Below are 13715 nucleotides of genomic sequence, written 5' to 3' on the forward strand. Positions count from 1 at the left end.
TCAATGTGGTTTTGATTGGAATCTCCCTGATGGCTAATGATGATGAACATTTTTTCATGTGTCTGTTAGCCATTTGTGTGTCTTCTTTGGAGAAGTGTCTGTTCATGTCTTCTGCCCATTTTTTGACGTGATTATCTGTTTTGTGTTTGTTGAGTTTGAGGAGTTCTTTATAGATCTTGGATATCAGCCCTTTGTAGTATCATTTGCGAATATCTTCTCCCATTCCGTGGGTTGCCTCTTTGTTTTGTTGACTGTTTCCTTTGCTGTGGAGAAGCTGTTGATCTTGATGAAGTCCCAAAAGTTCTTTTTCGTTTTTTTTTTTTCCTTTGCCTTTGGGGACATGTCTTGAAAGAAGTTGCTGTGGCTGATATCAAAGAGGCTACTGCCTATGTTCTCCTCTAGGATTTTGATAGGTTTCTGCTTCCAGTTGAGGTCTTTTATCCATTTCAAGTTTATCTTTGTGTATGGTGTAAGAGAATGGTCAAGTTTCATTCTTCTACACATTGCTGTCCAATTTTCCCAGCACCACTTATTGAAGAGACTGTCTTTTTTCCATTGGATATTTTTTCCTGCTTTGTCAAAGATTATTTGACCATAGAGTTGCGGGTCCATATCTGGGTTCTCTACTCTGTTCCACTGGTCTGTGTGTCTGTTTTTGTGCCAGTACCATGCTGTTTTGGTGATCACAGCTTTGTACTAAAGCTTGAAATCAGGCAGTGTGATGCCCCAGTTTCGTTTTTCTTTTTCAACATTTCCTTGGTGATTTGGGGTCTTTTCTGGTTCCATACAAATTTTAGGATTGTTTGTTCCAGCACTTTGAAAACTGCCGGTGAAATTTTGATCAGGAGGGCATTGAAAGTATAGATTGCTCTAGACAGTGTAGACATTTTAACAATGTTTGTCCTTCCGATCCATGAGCGTGGAATGCCTTTCCATCTTTTTGTGTCTTCTTCAGTTTCTTTCATGAGTGTTCTGTAGTTCCTCAAGTACAGTTCCTTTACGATTTTGGTTAGGTTTATTCCCAGGTATCTTATGGTTCTTGGTGCTGGCTTCTTTATGTAAAAGTTCTGAGTGGTTTTGTTGATGTTGTTGTTTTGAGTTTTGTTTTTTTTTTCTTTTGTAGTGTAAAAGCACTATAGGAAATGTAAAGCACCTGTGCCAATGGTTATTATAAGTTGTTGAAAAGGGAGGAAAAAGTGTTAGATGCCAAGTTTTTGTTTTCACTGTCTTTTGTTCATCACTAGAATTTGCCCCTTGGTAAAGAGGGGGCATTTTATCCTACCACCATCAAGTTGGAAATGCCTTTGAACTTTATGTATTCTACTTCTCCTGATGCTGGAGAGGTCTACGTCAAAACTGTTCTCAATATCCACAAAAAAACCTGCCAAATCCATCCTGGGGATTTCCTTGTTTCTTGTGATTAATGTGTCCTGTTGCTCTTAGGCCCATTCTTTGAACTGTGTCCTAAGTGAAAAGGGAAAAGAACAACCCTCATGAATAAAATAGACCTTTGGCTCATTGGAGATTTTTCGCAGACTGTGTCATTTTCTTTCCTTTTCTTTTTAAGAGTTGACTGGATCTCTTAGCTGTGTGGTATTGACTCATCTGAACTTTCTTTGTGGACAATTATTGTTCTTCTCCTTAACCTTAGCAAATGTCTGCTTGTAAACTCCTTAAGACCAAGACATTTTGAACTTGTGTATCTCCATTATGGTTCTTTGGTATCTGTGCCTTGCCAGTGGTAGGGAGAAGCAGAAATCCATCTTGATGAATATGGCTGAATGAAGGACCTGTCCTGATGGAATGCAATGAATATTAACAGCAACTTTGAGGCTCCCCATTTGGCAAGGACTGCGGGTTCTAGGAATTTTAAATTTTGTGTTCTTAATTTGATGGCAATATTATACATAACTCCCCCAGCAATATAACCTGTGTGTGCCCACCCATATGTATGATAAATACATATGGGTGGGCACACACACACACACACACACACACTTTTTGTCTCCATTTTTGGGGTACTTCCTTGTCACCGAATGACCATGTCAACAGCCCATCTTTGGTTTCAATTGTTGTGGCCTATTGAGAAAGAACAGTGGCTGATCAAACACGAAGCAGTTCAGTAGTGCCAAATGGAGGCCTAATGCTTGGATGGTGCTGTGTGTTCAGTAAGCAGAGGTTCCCTTTACCTGAAATGGAGAGAAAGGGTGGAAGTGGTAGTCACATGGCCCAGAGTAATGCAAGCTTGTACAAGTCAGAAGAACTGTCTTCAGGGCAGAGTTTCAACTCCAGCAAATGCCCATCCATCACATCCAAGTAATTAAAAAAAAAAAAAAATCTTATTTTTTGTATAGTTTTGTTTGTATTTAATTTGTGAACTATCTTTGTCTTAGGGGTATTAAGAGCTATAAGCATAAGAAAGTTCTACTTATTTTATGTGTGTACTTAGTTAAGTGGTATCATGTTACTCAAGTGGGTGTTACACTTAAGAATTCAAGATTAGAATTAGACAAGAGTTCAAATCCTGGTTTATTGTGTGACTCTTGGCAGTTAATTATACCCTTTATGTCCTGATTTCTTCATCTGTTAAATGGGATGATAACTGTTTTCATAAAATGCTGTGAAGATTCATTGAGTCAACCATGCGAAGAGGTTGACACAGTGCCTGACTCAGAGTGAGTGCTCTACAGTTGTTAGATTTTGACACAAGATAATTTTATTTTTTATAAGAAGAGTCCAGAAATATTCCAGCTTGAGAGACCTGGAGTCAGGTAAATGCCTTTGCGTTTTTGAGAGCTCTGGGTTCAATAGTGGCTCAGTCTCTTGGCCAATCTTGTAACTGCTCATCTGATCAGTTTCGTAACAACTTTCCAGGGTTATGGTGAAAGCTAATTAATGGTAAATGCTGCGTTTAGGGAATGACTTCATATGCCAGACACTGTGCTTAAGCATCTGTGTGCGTTATCTTTATTTCTGCTAGAAGCTTAGCAGAGTGAATAGTAGTGTCGTATTCCTACAGACAAGGGAACCGAGAGGGAGGGGACAGAACTTGCCCTAGGCCATACAGCTTCTAAGCAGCAAAGTCTGGACGCAGGGTCTCCCTGTTTCCACAGCTCCCGCCGCCTTCCTGAGATCCTATTGCAATGCGAGGATGACTCATCCAGCAACTTTCTACCATGGCCTGCGGCTGGGAGGAGCCACATTAGGAATAAAAGCTGTGATGGGGAAAAGGGGAGGGATCATTGGCAATACTGGAGGAAAATCATGGTAGGTCTTTCACTGTGCCTAATGGGGACTCAGAGGCCTGGGGAGTAGGGTGTAGAAGGAGGACACCAGAGTATCCTGGAGATAAATGGTTGACTTCCCACATTGATCTGGGGCCAGCCCTGAATGCTCGTATACATTTAGGAAAAAAATGTTATTTCATTAATTTAGGATTGATATTGATATTCATAAAACACTGAGTTTTCTGGAAATTAAAGGAAAACAGGGTACCTTGAAAGACTTGCTGGGGGACAGGATTTCCTGCATTTACCTCCCAGTTCTGCCATACACTTGACATGTAGTTTTAAGCAAGTTATAATTCATCTCTAGATCTAGTTTCCCCATTTGTGCTGGTTTAGAAATGTGTAAAACAACTATTACATAACTCATTTTCAAGCTTGGTTGAGTGTGTAGAGGGTATGCAAGAGAGAAGTATGTATCCTGTGTTTCTCACACACACACACACACACACACACACACACACACACACACAATGTTGTGCGTCCTTCTTTGCAGACTGGCTCAGCAGTGTTGAACGAATGTGTGCTAAGTACCAGGTAGATTTTTTCAGCATGGATGATTCAAACAGGAATAAGGTGATGTCTTGGCTTAATTGTGATTTTCAGTTTGGTGGGCACGGTGAAGGCTATAGTTATGGAGGGCACGTATTGCATGGAGCACTGGCTGTGGTGCATAAACAATAATTCTGTTACACTGAAAAGAAATAAAAAAAAAAAGAAAGAAAGAAAAGGGAAACTTCACATGAAACTTGTAATGACCTTGGATATTTCTCCTTGGGCCACAATAGTAACAGTAATGTATAGCATACTTCTGTAATTGTGAAGTCATTTTCTTTCTTTTTTTTTTTTTTTTTAAAGATTTCATTCATTTATTTGACAGAGATCACAATAGGCAGAGAGGCAGACAGAGGGAGAGGGGGAAGCAGGCTCCCTGCTGAGCAGAGAGCCTGATGTGGGGCTCGATCCCAGGACCCTGAGATCATGACCTGAGCTGAAGGCAGAGGCTTTAACCCACTGAGCCACCCAGGCGCCCCATGAAGTAATTTTCTTATTGAAGAAACAATAAACAGTCTGAATGGAGAAAACACTGTATGTTCTATGTCTGTCCCTTCTCTGCGTTAACTCTCATTCACCAGCAATGTGAAGACCAGGTGTTAAGGGGGCGGGCACATGGCTCTTTCCATAACTCTTAGGGTTCCCTATGGCAAGTCTCTTCCTTGACCTTGCCTAACCTCCTAGGCTTCCCTGAGGTGTGACTACAATAAGGTTCTACTATATATACACACAACATATGTGTTGAGAAAAGCAGAGTTCTCTTTACTATAAAGAAAATGATCAGCACCGCTGAATACGAGCTTCATATTGTCAGTTCCCTCCAGACATTTCCAGTGGGTTGTCCAATAGTCAACTCAAAAAGCATTTCCCAACACTGTCTCAAACCTGGTTCTTCTGTGTTCCTTGTGGTGACTCATGGCATTGGTGTCTACTGGTCACTCAGACTCAAAATCTTGAGGTTTCCTACCTCCTTCCTCTCTCTGAATCCCCACATCTAGTGCCAGAGTTACATGGACTCTCTCTTCTAATGTTCTGGTGTCCCCACTTTCCTCACCTGATTTACTGCCATTGACCGGGTTCATGACCTCGTCAGCCCTCACCTGAAGACTGCAGCAGCTCCTGGCTAGCCTCTCCGTCTCTATTCATTCGCCACCCTGCCATTAACAATTACCATTTCAAAAGCAAACCCCAGCACAGCACTGTTCCTTCCAAACTGCCAAGTCTGGCCTATAGGCATCTTCCTAACTTGGTCCCGAATAACCTTTTTGGTCTCATTTCCTACACTTCCCCTGAACCGTTCTGAACCACGATGGATTTTTTTTTTTCTGTTCCCTAAATGAGTGCTTTATTGCTTCTGCTGTCTGGAATTTTTTTCTTCTACTTTCTCTACAGGAATACTCCTACTTATCCTTTAGAAACCAAATCAAAGCAGTACTTCCTTCCTGAAACTTCCTCAACTCCTCCTGGTCCAGTCTGCCTGCTCCATAACGCACCATGAATTCACGAGAGTTTGTGATTATCTGATTCCGAATCCTGCCCCTCTTCTCCTTCCACTGAGTATATTATTGGGAAGTCCTCTTAGGGAGCCCCTCAACCCCCTTGCATAACTTTGACGTTGCGGCACACAGCGCTGTACTTGGTGTCTGATCAGTGTTTGCTGGTGGGGTAGATAAAATCATGCATAGCAGCTTATAATTGAACCTTTGTCTGCAAACCCCAATATTGGTACATTACATGAATAGATTGTATGTCCCAGAACATGAATTTAGGGGGCTAAGTCAATCTAGTATGTAGGCCATCCTAAATTTTCCGATATAGATTGATTTGTTTTTATTTGTTTAAGATTTTGTTTACTTATTTGACAGAGAGAGACACAGCAAGAGAGGGAACACAAACAAGGGAAGTAGGAGAGAGAGAAGCAGGTTTCCTGCTGAGCAGGGAGCCTGATGCGGGGCTTGATCCCAGGATCCTGGGATCATGACCTGAGCCAAAGGCAGATGCTTAATGACTGAGCCATCCAGGTGCCCCTAGATTGACTTGCATTTAACAGCTGCATTTAATAGCAGGGGCAGGTGGTGAGTGGAGATGGGTATCTTGGAAACAGACCAGCCTACTGCTCAAGGACTAAGAGAGCTGGCAGGTGGTAAATGACCCCTGAGAACAACGTTGGGAAAACTCCACGTCAACAGTGATTTTCTCCAGGGTTGGGAGATTAAGGGTCATTTGATTTTCTTTGTGCTGTTAGTATTTACTACGGTTTTGACAGTGAACATGTGTGACTTGTTAATAAGAGGATGGTGCTCTGTCAATTTCTCCCACGCACTAGCTGGCACAGACCCCAGGAGCAGGGCAGGGACCCTGTCTGACCAGACCTCTTAATGCTGTGCTGTAGGTTCTTTCCTGGTTGGCCCTGCTCACCTTTCCATCTTGCCTCACACACCCTGTTTCAACCACACTGGTCTTTTTTTTTTTTTCCTACTTATTTATTTAATGTAGCCAACACTTACAGATATCATATTATAGGCCACACACTATTCTAAGCATTTGGCAAATACTAACTCATTTAGTTCTCATAGCTGTTATTATTCCCGTTTAAATATGAGGCAACCTCGGTCATCCTGGATTATGTTTTTCTTCATCTGTGCTGTTTACTCCCTCCCTGTCGTGTGCCGTTCAGCTCCTCCTAGTCACATACTGGAATTTCTTTTCCAGAATTGGCATTTAAGCTTGGCTCCTCCGTGTCCATGCCATCTTTTTCTTTATATACAGTGCTTACAACACTGTATCATAAATACTGTCCATCTTGGGCAAGTCAATTAATTTTAGTTTCTTCCCTCTTGTACCCTTCTGGTCATGTTGTCCTCACTGAGTTTGAGAGGATTGAATGGCCCAGTAGTTGTGAGCTAAATGCTCAGGAAGTGAGCTTCCCTGATCTTGACCGTGTGTTCCTTGACACAGCTGCTGACACAGGACAGGTGTTGTCTGTGGGACACTGAAGGTGAGGGAGAGTAGGAAAACCCAGGATGACCCAGAGTCAAGGCCATTCAGGGAGAAGAGCGTGGTGGCACTTTCAAATGCTTCATCAGGGTGTGAGTAGGTGACAATTGAGGAAAGACTGTTGGGTGGGGGTCACTGGTGACGTTTTTGAGACCGGCTTAGCAGGCGGTGATGAGGAGGAAGTAGACAGCAAGTAGTTAAGGAGGAGGAGTAGGTGGGAAGGAATGGAAGGCTGAGGATGTAAGCATCTTCTCTTCCAGGAAGGGAAGAGGAAAGCGAGGGCAATAGTAGGGCCAGAAGAAGGGTTCTTGGTCTGGATGGGAGAGGCCCGAATGTGTCTACAGGTAGAAGGAATTTTCTCAGAAAAGCACAGGTGGGGAGAATGTTGTTCTGTCTACTCTGGCTGAAGCTCAGTCCATGCTCAGAATACCCATTGCCCCCCACTTGGGGACTTAGCTCCATTAAAGCTATTACTTGTTTGCTGCTGGGGTATCCCAGGGTCCACTAGGCTTTGGGGTCAGTTGGGGTCCTTGTTGAATATTTAACCTGTCTGAGCTGCAGTTTCCTTAACTTCTCCAAGAGACAGGATGAAAGAGAAGAAAAAAAGAAAGATAAATCTTAGAATGCTTTTGATCTCCAGAGGGAAGAAGTTGAAGGGTGTGCTCGTGGGATGGCTGCTCTCTTCCTAAAGCAGTGAGGGAGCTCGCCTGCTGGGACGAAGGGAATGGAAGGGTTTGTAGCTCTGATAAGACTGACGTTCTCCGTGGAAGCCACCAGGTTCTCTCCATGAGTCATAGACAAAGGAGATGAGGAAAGCATAGGGGAAGCATAGGGAAGAAAATTAGGATTATCGTTGACTTTCTGCAACCAGGTATGCAGGAATAGGGAAGGTGTGGATAGCACTGGGCACCGACAAAATTGTCAAAGGATATATGGGATTTGTGCAGGGGCTGGGGGAGAGAGGAAAGAGAGAGAAAGAGGATACTATGGTGAAATGACCTCCAGGATAGTCCAAGTCAGCTGTCAGATGGGAGCTAGTGACCTGGGAGAGTGGGCAGGTCTGAAGGTCTTATGGTGACAGTAAAAATACAGAGCAGGTTCCTGGGAGCAGGATAGAGGCCCCAAAGGTTGTGACCAGAAGACAGTTTTAGACTATTCAATGAGGGAATTTTGAATGACTGATGACAGGGGTTGGCTGGGTCACCCCAAACATTACAGTGTTCTTCATTTCTCTACCTTTCCTTCTAGTCCTTGTCATATGAATATCTACTGTCTTCTTCCCAAAGGTAACTTTCATCTTTACACAGTTTTTCATGGGGAATATATCAGTTAGTATTATTCAGTAAACATTTTTTATTTCTACATTGTGTTTGTGATGGTTTTTAATGGGTGTATTCTATCAACTTACGTTTGCACGTGCTACTTTGTATTCTTGTGGATTTTTCCCTTGGATGAATTCTCAGGTGTGAGATTACTATGCTTAAGGGTGGAGGGAGGTCTTGATATGTCCTTAGTTAATTGCCGCTGGGAAAACTGCAATGAGCAGAGAGGGCAATCGAGAAGTAGAATAGAATATCCAACAATAGAATCTGAATGGGAGTTTTATATGAATATCTCAAGTCTGCCTTACATTCTCCTGAGTAGAAAAAGTAACTGGCTAGAGTTTGTATCTGTGATCAAGTACCTGGAGGTTTTTTTTTTTTTTTTTAAGATTAATTATTATTTTTATTTATTTATTTATTTGAGAGGAAGAGAGAGAGTGCTGGGGTGGGAGGGGCAGGAGGAGAGGGAAAGAATCTCAAGCAGATTCCATGCTAAGCATGGAGCCCCATGTGGGGCTTGATCTCACAATCCTGAGATTATGACCTGAGCTGACACCGAAAGTTAGATGTGTAACAGACTGAGCTACTCACGGGACCCTCAAGTACCTGGAGTTTTGCGTGGTTTGGTCTTTGATGCTATTTGTCAGCATCATTTTGGGAATGAGTGCTGTCATCAAGATGTTGAAGAAATTGAAAAGATACATGCCTGAAAGGGGATGGGGACAATAAAAGGGAGTCCATTTCTGAGCTCTAGAGTGTTTTGGGGGCAAGGACAGGAAAATTTAGAAATAAACAGAAATAGTTATTTTCACATAATACTATTATTTTATTACAATTCTCACAATGTTAGTATTTTGAACAGTTTTGACAATAAATGGAGACATGATTTAGGAAATTATTAAGAAAAGTGTAACATTTTGAATCAGTGATTTCATTAACAAATATTTCTTTTAACTACATTTTTTCTTGTTATGATTGTAATGGTTCTCCTTCTGTTTTTCTTTGAACAGAAAAAATACAGAAAGGGATTTATTGATGTTGCAAAAATCAAGTGTGTGGAAGTAGTGAAGAACGATGAGGGTGTTATCCCCTGCCAAAATAAATATCCATTTCAGGTAAGCTGGCATGATTTTTTGCCACAGAATAATTCTGAGGTTTTAGTCATGCTTACTATTTGACATTACAGTTTCCTGCCATTGCTTTCGTGGTCGATAAAAAAAAATTTTTTTTTTACGCTTTAGTGAGGTGCAATTGACACACAGGAATTGTGTATATTTAAGGGGTACAGCGTGATGTTTTGGTATATGTATACATTGTGAAATGATCACAGTTGAGCTGATTAACAGATCCATCACTTCATGTAATTACCACTTTCTTTCTTTTTTTTTTTTTTTAAGATTTTATTTATTTATCTGATAGAGATCACAAGTAGCCAGAGAGGCAGGCAGAGAGAGAGAGGGGGAAGTAGGTTCCCCGCTGAGCAGAGAGCCCGATGTGTGGCTGGATCCCAGGACCCTGAGACCATGACCTGAGCCGAAGGCAGAAGCTTTAAACTGAGCCACCCAGGCGCCCCGACCACTTTCTTTCTTTTTCCTCTTCTCTTGTCTTTTCTTTACCCCCTCTCTTCCTTCCTTCCTTTGAGCACTTAAGACCTACCCTCTTAGCAAATTTCAGGTATACAGTACAGTATTGTTAATGGTAGTCACCAGGCTCTACATTAGATTTCCAGAACTCATTCATGTTGCTTCACTGAAACTTTATACTTTCTGACCAACATCTCCCCATTTACCCCTCTTCCCTGTCCCTGGCAACCACCACTCTCTCTACCCTCTGCTTCTATGAATTTGACTATTTTAGATTCCACAGGGAGTGAGATCATGCAGTATTTGCCTTTCTGTGTCAGAGGAAGGTTTCTAGTCTTGGTTTTCTTTTTAGCCATTCAGGGTGTTTCTGCCTTGTGCCTGTGACCAAAGGTGAAAGGACAGACCACAGAATTCTTGGGTTAGTTTCCCAGGCAGAGTTTTATTACTAATATTAAGAATACTAAGAGTACTAAGAGTAAGACTTAAGTTGCTCACCAGGAGTTACCTCTAAAAGAGGCATTATGGTTCACAGTTTGGGCTCAGGATCCTGGTTTTCTGGATCATCAGCCAGATGAGATGGGCAGGTTATCTAGTACAACGTTAGGGGGCGTCATATGCAGTGTGTTCTGTATGAATGGTGCCTTCTGGTGTTACACAGGAGTGGAAGGTCTGGGGATAAGCCTTAGTCTCCTCCTCTGTAACATGTAAATATGATGCCTTAGTAGTAGGATTAACTGAGTTAAATATCTGTGAAGCACAGATAGATATAGAGTTGGGATAGTGTTTAATAAAGTTAGCCACTGCCGTTATTTACAGTGGTGAAAGGAAGGTACAGTGGTAACATTGACAGGGTAGTCCATTCATGTAAAATATGATTCAGAAAAATGCTAGATTAGAATAATTCTTGCTACACCAAATTTACTTAAGGATCTTCAATTAGTTAGATTGCAAGAAATAATGATTAGTGAAGCATCTTGGTCTCTCTATATTTTTTCTTCTATTAAAACTCAGTCCTTTGCAAAATTTGTATCCTACTTGATGTAGACATGAAGAAATACATATGCTTTTGTAGGTTCTTTGGATCCAAAGTAATTGACTTTTATTCGATCATTTCAGAATCATTTATTGATGCCTCTGGTACCAAGGGCTCTGTGCTAGTCAGAAATGCTGTGTCTAAGTATTTCTCATCTATTCTGTCTTTTGTTTTATTTTAGGTTGTTCATGATGCTAACACACTTTACATTTTTGCACCTAGTGCACAAAGCAGGGACCGGTGGGTGAAGAAATTAAAAGAAGGTAAAACTCATAATGAAATATTAACTGTACATAATTTTAGGATGTAACATTGTTATCACTGGAAGAGAAATTCGGCCACTGTATCTTGCATTTGGAATCTTTTAATCTACAATAAGTGTTTTTCTGAGGACAGTCGGCTACTGGGATACATGATGAAGACAACTTTCTTTTTTATAACCTGATTCCTTCTAGATTCCTTTAGAAGCTATACACATAGTTTCTAAAGCATGCATGCTTTCAAAAAAAAAAAAAAAAGAATGCATGCTTTCATTTAATGACTAATACTTTTTTTTTTAAAAGATTCTGGGAAATTTTTTTTTTTAAGATTTTATTTATTTATTTGACAGGCAGAGATCACAAGCATGCAGAGAGGCAGGCAGAGAGAGAGAGGGAAGCAGGCTTCCCACTGAGCAGAGAGCCCCATTTGGGGCTCGATCCCAGGACCCTGAGATCATGACCCGAGCTGAAGGCAGAGGCTTTAACCCACTGAGCCACCCAGGCGCCCCTAATGACTAATATATTTAACGATGAGAAAGCTCTGGGCTTTTTTGATAACAGGATTTTATTTTCTAAGACATGGTCTGTGTAGTCAATGTTTGGTGTGGATTGACGACTTGTGCATAAAGTGTTTCCATGAGTGATTTGTACTGCTGGGTCCTCATCCCTTCTCCTGCAGAACAGAATGGGGTGAGCTGACTTGTGTGCTTATCCATCATGGTACAGCAGAGGTCACTTCTGCTAACAAGGGCGTTTCATCAAAATAAGAAGGTGAAAGAGAACCATATAGATTTTCTGAATGCTGGGCTGTATGAGGTTATGAAAGTGTTTTCTTAATAAACGTAGCATCTGAGAAATAAAGAATGATCGACAGTGTTAGCTACAAAACGTTCTGTCATCCATTTTATCTCACTAGTCACTTAATGTGTCTCTGAATTACAGAAATAAAGAACAACAATAATATCATGATTAAATATCATCCTAAATTTTGGGCAGACGGAAGTTATCAGTGTTGCCGACAAACTGAAAAATTAGCACCTGGATGTGAAAAATATAACCTTTTTGAGAGTAGTAAGTATTTATTTTATTTTATAATGATATTATGTGCAGGATATACGTACTATTGGTATAGTGTGAAAGTGACTTGGTTTTGATTTTGATGTTGGTTAACTATGACCTTTACACCTTCTCGCGCTGTGTGAATGTAGGGTGGGTGTATTTTGTATGAATAATTATGTTTATTTAGCAGTGGGGCCATCTCGTGGAATCAAAAGGTCTATTTTCAAGAGCTTTTATCACAGTATGGAAGCCTGCTCAAAATGACTCTATTAAAAGCATGAGCTTAATGTGGCACCATCAACAGCTTGTTCCCTTTCAGCTTTACCGAGGTAGAGCTGGCAATTAAAATTGTAAGATATTTTCAAGTGTGCAGTGTGATTTGGTATATGTATGCGTTGTGAAAGGATTCTTCCCATGGAGTTAAGACATCCATAACCTCACATGTTAACCTTCCGGTGTGTATGTGTGAGAATATTTCAGTTCTACTCTCAGTACATTTCAGTTGTACATTACCGTGCTATCAACTACTGTCACCATGTTAGACATTAGACCCTCAGACCGTATTCATCTTATACGTGAAAATCTGTGCCCTCTACCAACAACTCTATCTCCCTCCTCCCAACCCCCATCTCCTGGCAACCACTTTTTTTTTTTACTCTGTTACTATGAGTTTGAATTTTCTTTTTATTTTAAATTCCACATGTAACTGATCCCCTGTGGTATTTGTCTTTTTTTTTTCTGTCTGGCTTATTTTCACTTAGTACAACGCCCTCCGATTCATCCGTGTTGTTGCGCGTGGCAGGATTTCCTTCTTTTTAAGGGCGGGATAATATTCCATTTTATTTATATATATTATAAATATTATACAGTACACTATATATACACACTGTGTGTCTTTATCCATTCATCTGTTGATGGACATTTAGGTTGTTTTCATACCTTGGCTACTATGAATAATACTTCTATGAATGCAGAAGTGCAGATAATGTCTTCAAAGTACTGCTTTCCTGCCCTTTGTGTATATACCCGGAAGTGGGATTGCTGAGTCATATGGTAGTTCTATTTCTAATTTCTTTTTTCTTTTTATTTTTTTTTAAAGATTTTATGTATATATTTGACAGAGAGAGATCACAAGTAGGCAGACAGGCAGGCAGAGAAAGAGAGGGGGAAGCAGGCTCCCCCCTGAGTAGGGCCCGATGCAGGGCTCGATCCGAGGACCCTGGGATCATGACCTGAGCCAGAGGCAGAGGCTTAACCCACTGAGCCACCCAGGTGTCCCTCTATTTCTAATTCCTAGAGGAACCTCCATACTGTGTTCCATAGTGGTTGCATTCCTGGCAACACTGCATGAGGCTTCCCTTTTCTCCACACCCTCCTATTATTTGTTACCTCTTGTGTTTTTGATAATAGTAATTTTGACAGGTATGATGTGATATCTCATTGTGGTTTTGATGTGCATTTCCCTAATGAGGAGTGATACTGAGCCCCTCTTAATGTACCCGTTGGTCATCTGAATGTCTTCTTTGGAAACATGTCTGTTCAGGTCCTTTGCATCATTTTTAACGGAGTTTTTTTAGTTTTTTGGCTGTTGAGTTCTAGGAGTTCCTTATATATTTTGGATA

At 41.0% G+C, this 13715-nt stretch overlaps 1 protein-coding gene across 2 annotated transcripts in view; it reads left to right on the plus strand.

Moving 5' to 3' along the window:
- Positions 1-13715, plus strand: part of LOC111149008 (tec protein tyrosine kinase) — a 95251-nt gene that overhangs the window by 46814 nt on the left and 34722 nt on the right. For both annotated transcript variants that reach the window (XM_022505884.1, XM_022505883.1), the window contains exons 3-5: positions 9169-9273; positions 10956-11037; positions 11977-12105. In XM_022505884.1, coding sequence (XP_022361592.1) covers positions 9169-9273; positions 10956-11037; positions 11977-12105 — 316 coding nt within the window. The remainder of the gene's footprint in view (positions 1-9168; positions 9274-10955; positions 11038-11976; positions 12106-13715) is intronic.

This window comes from Enhydra lutris, unplaced genomic scaffold, assembly GCF_002288905.1.
Source record: "Enhydra lutris kenyoni isolate GAN:26980312 unplaced genomic scaffold, ASM228890v2 scaffoldscaffold21, whole genome shotgun sequence".
Lineage (NCBI taxonomy): Eukaryota > Metazoa > Chordata > Mammalia > Carnivora > Mustelidae > Enhydra > Enhydra lutris.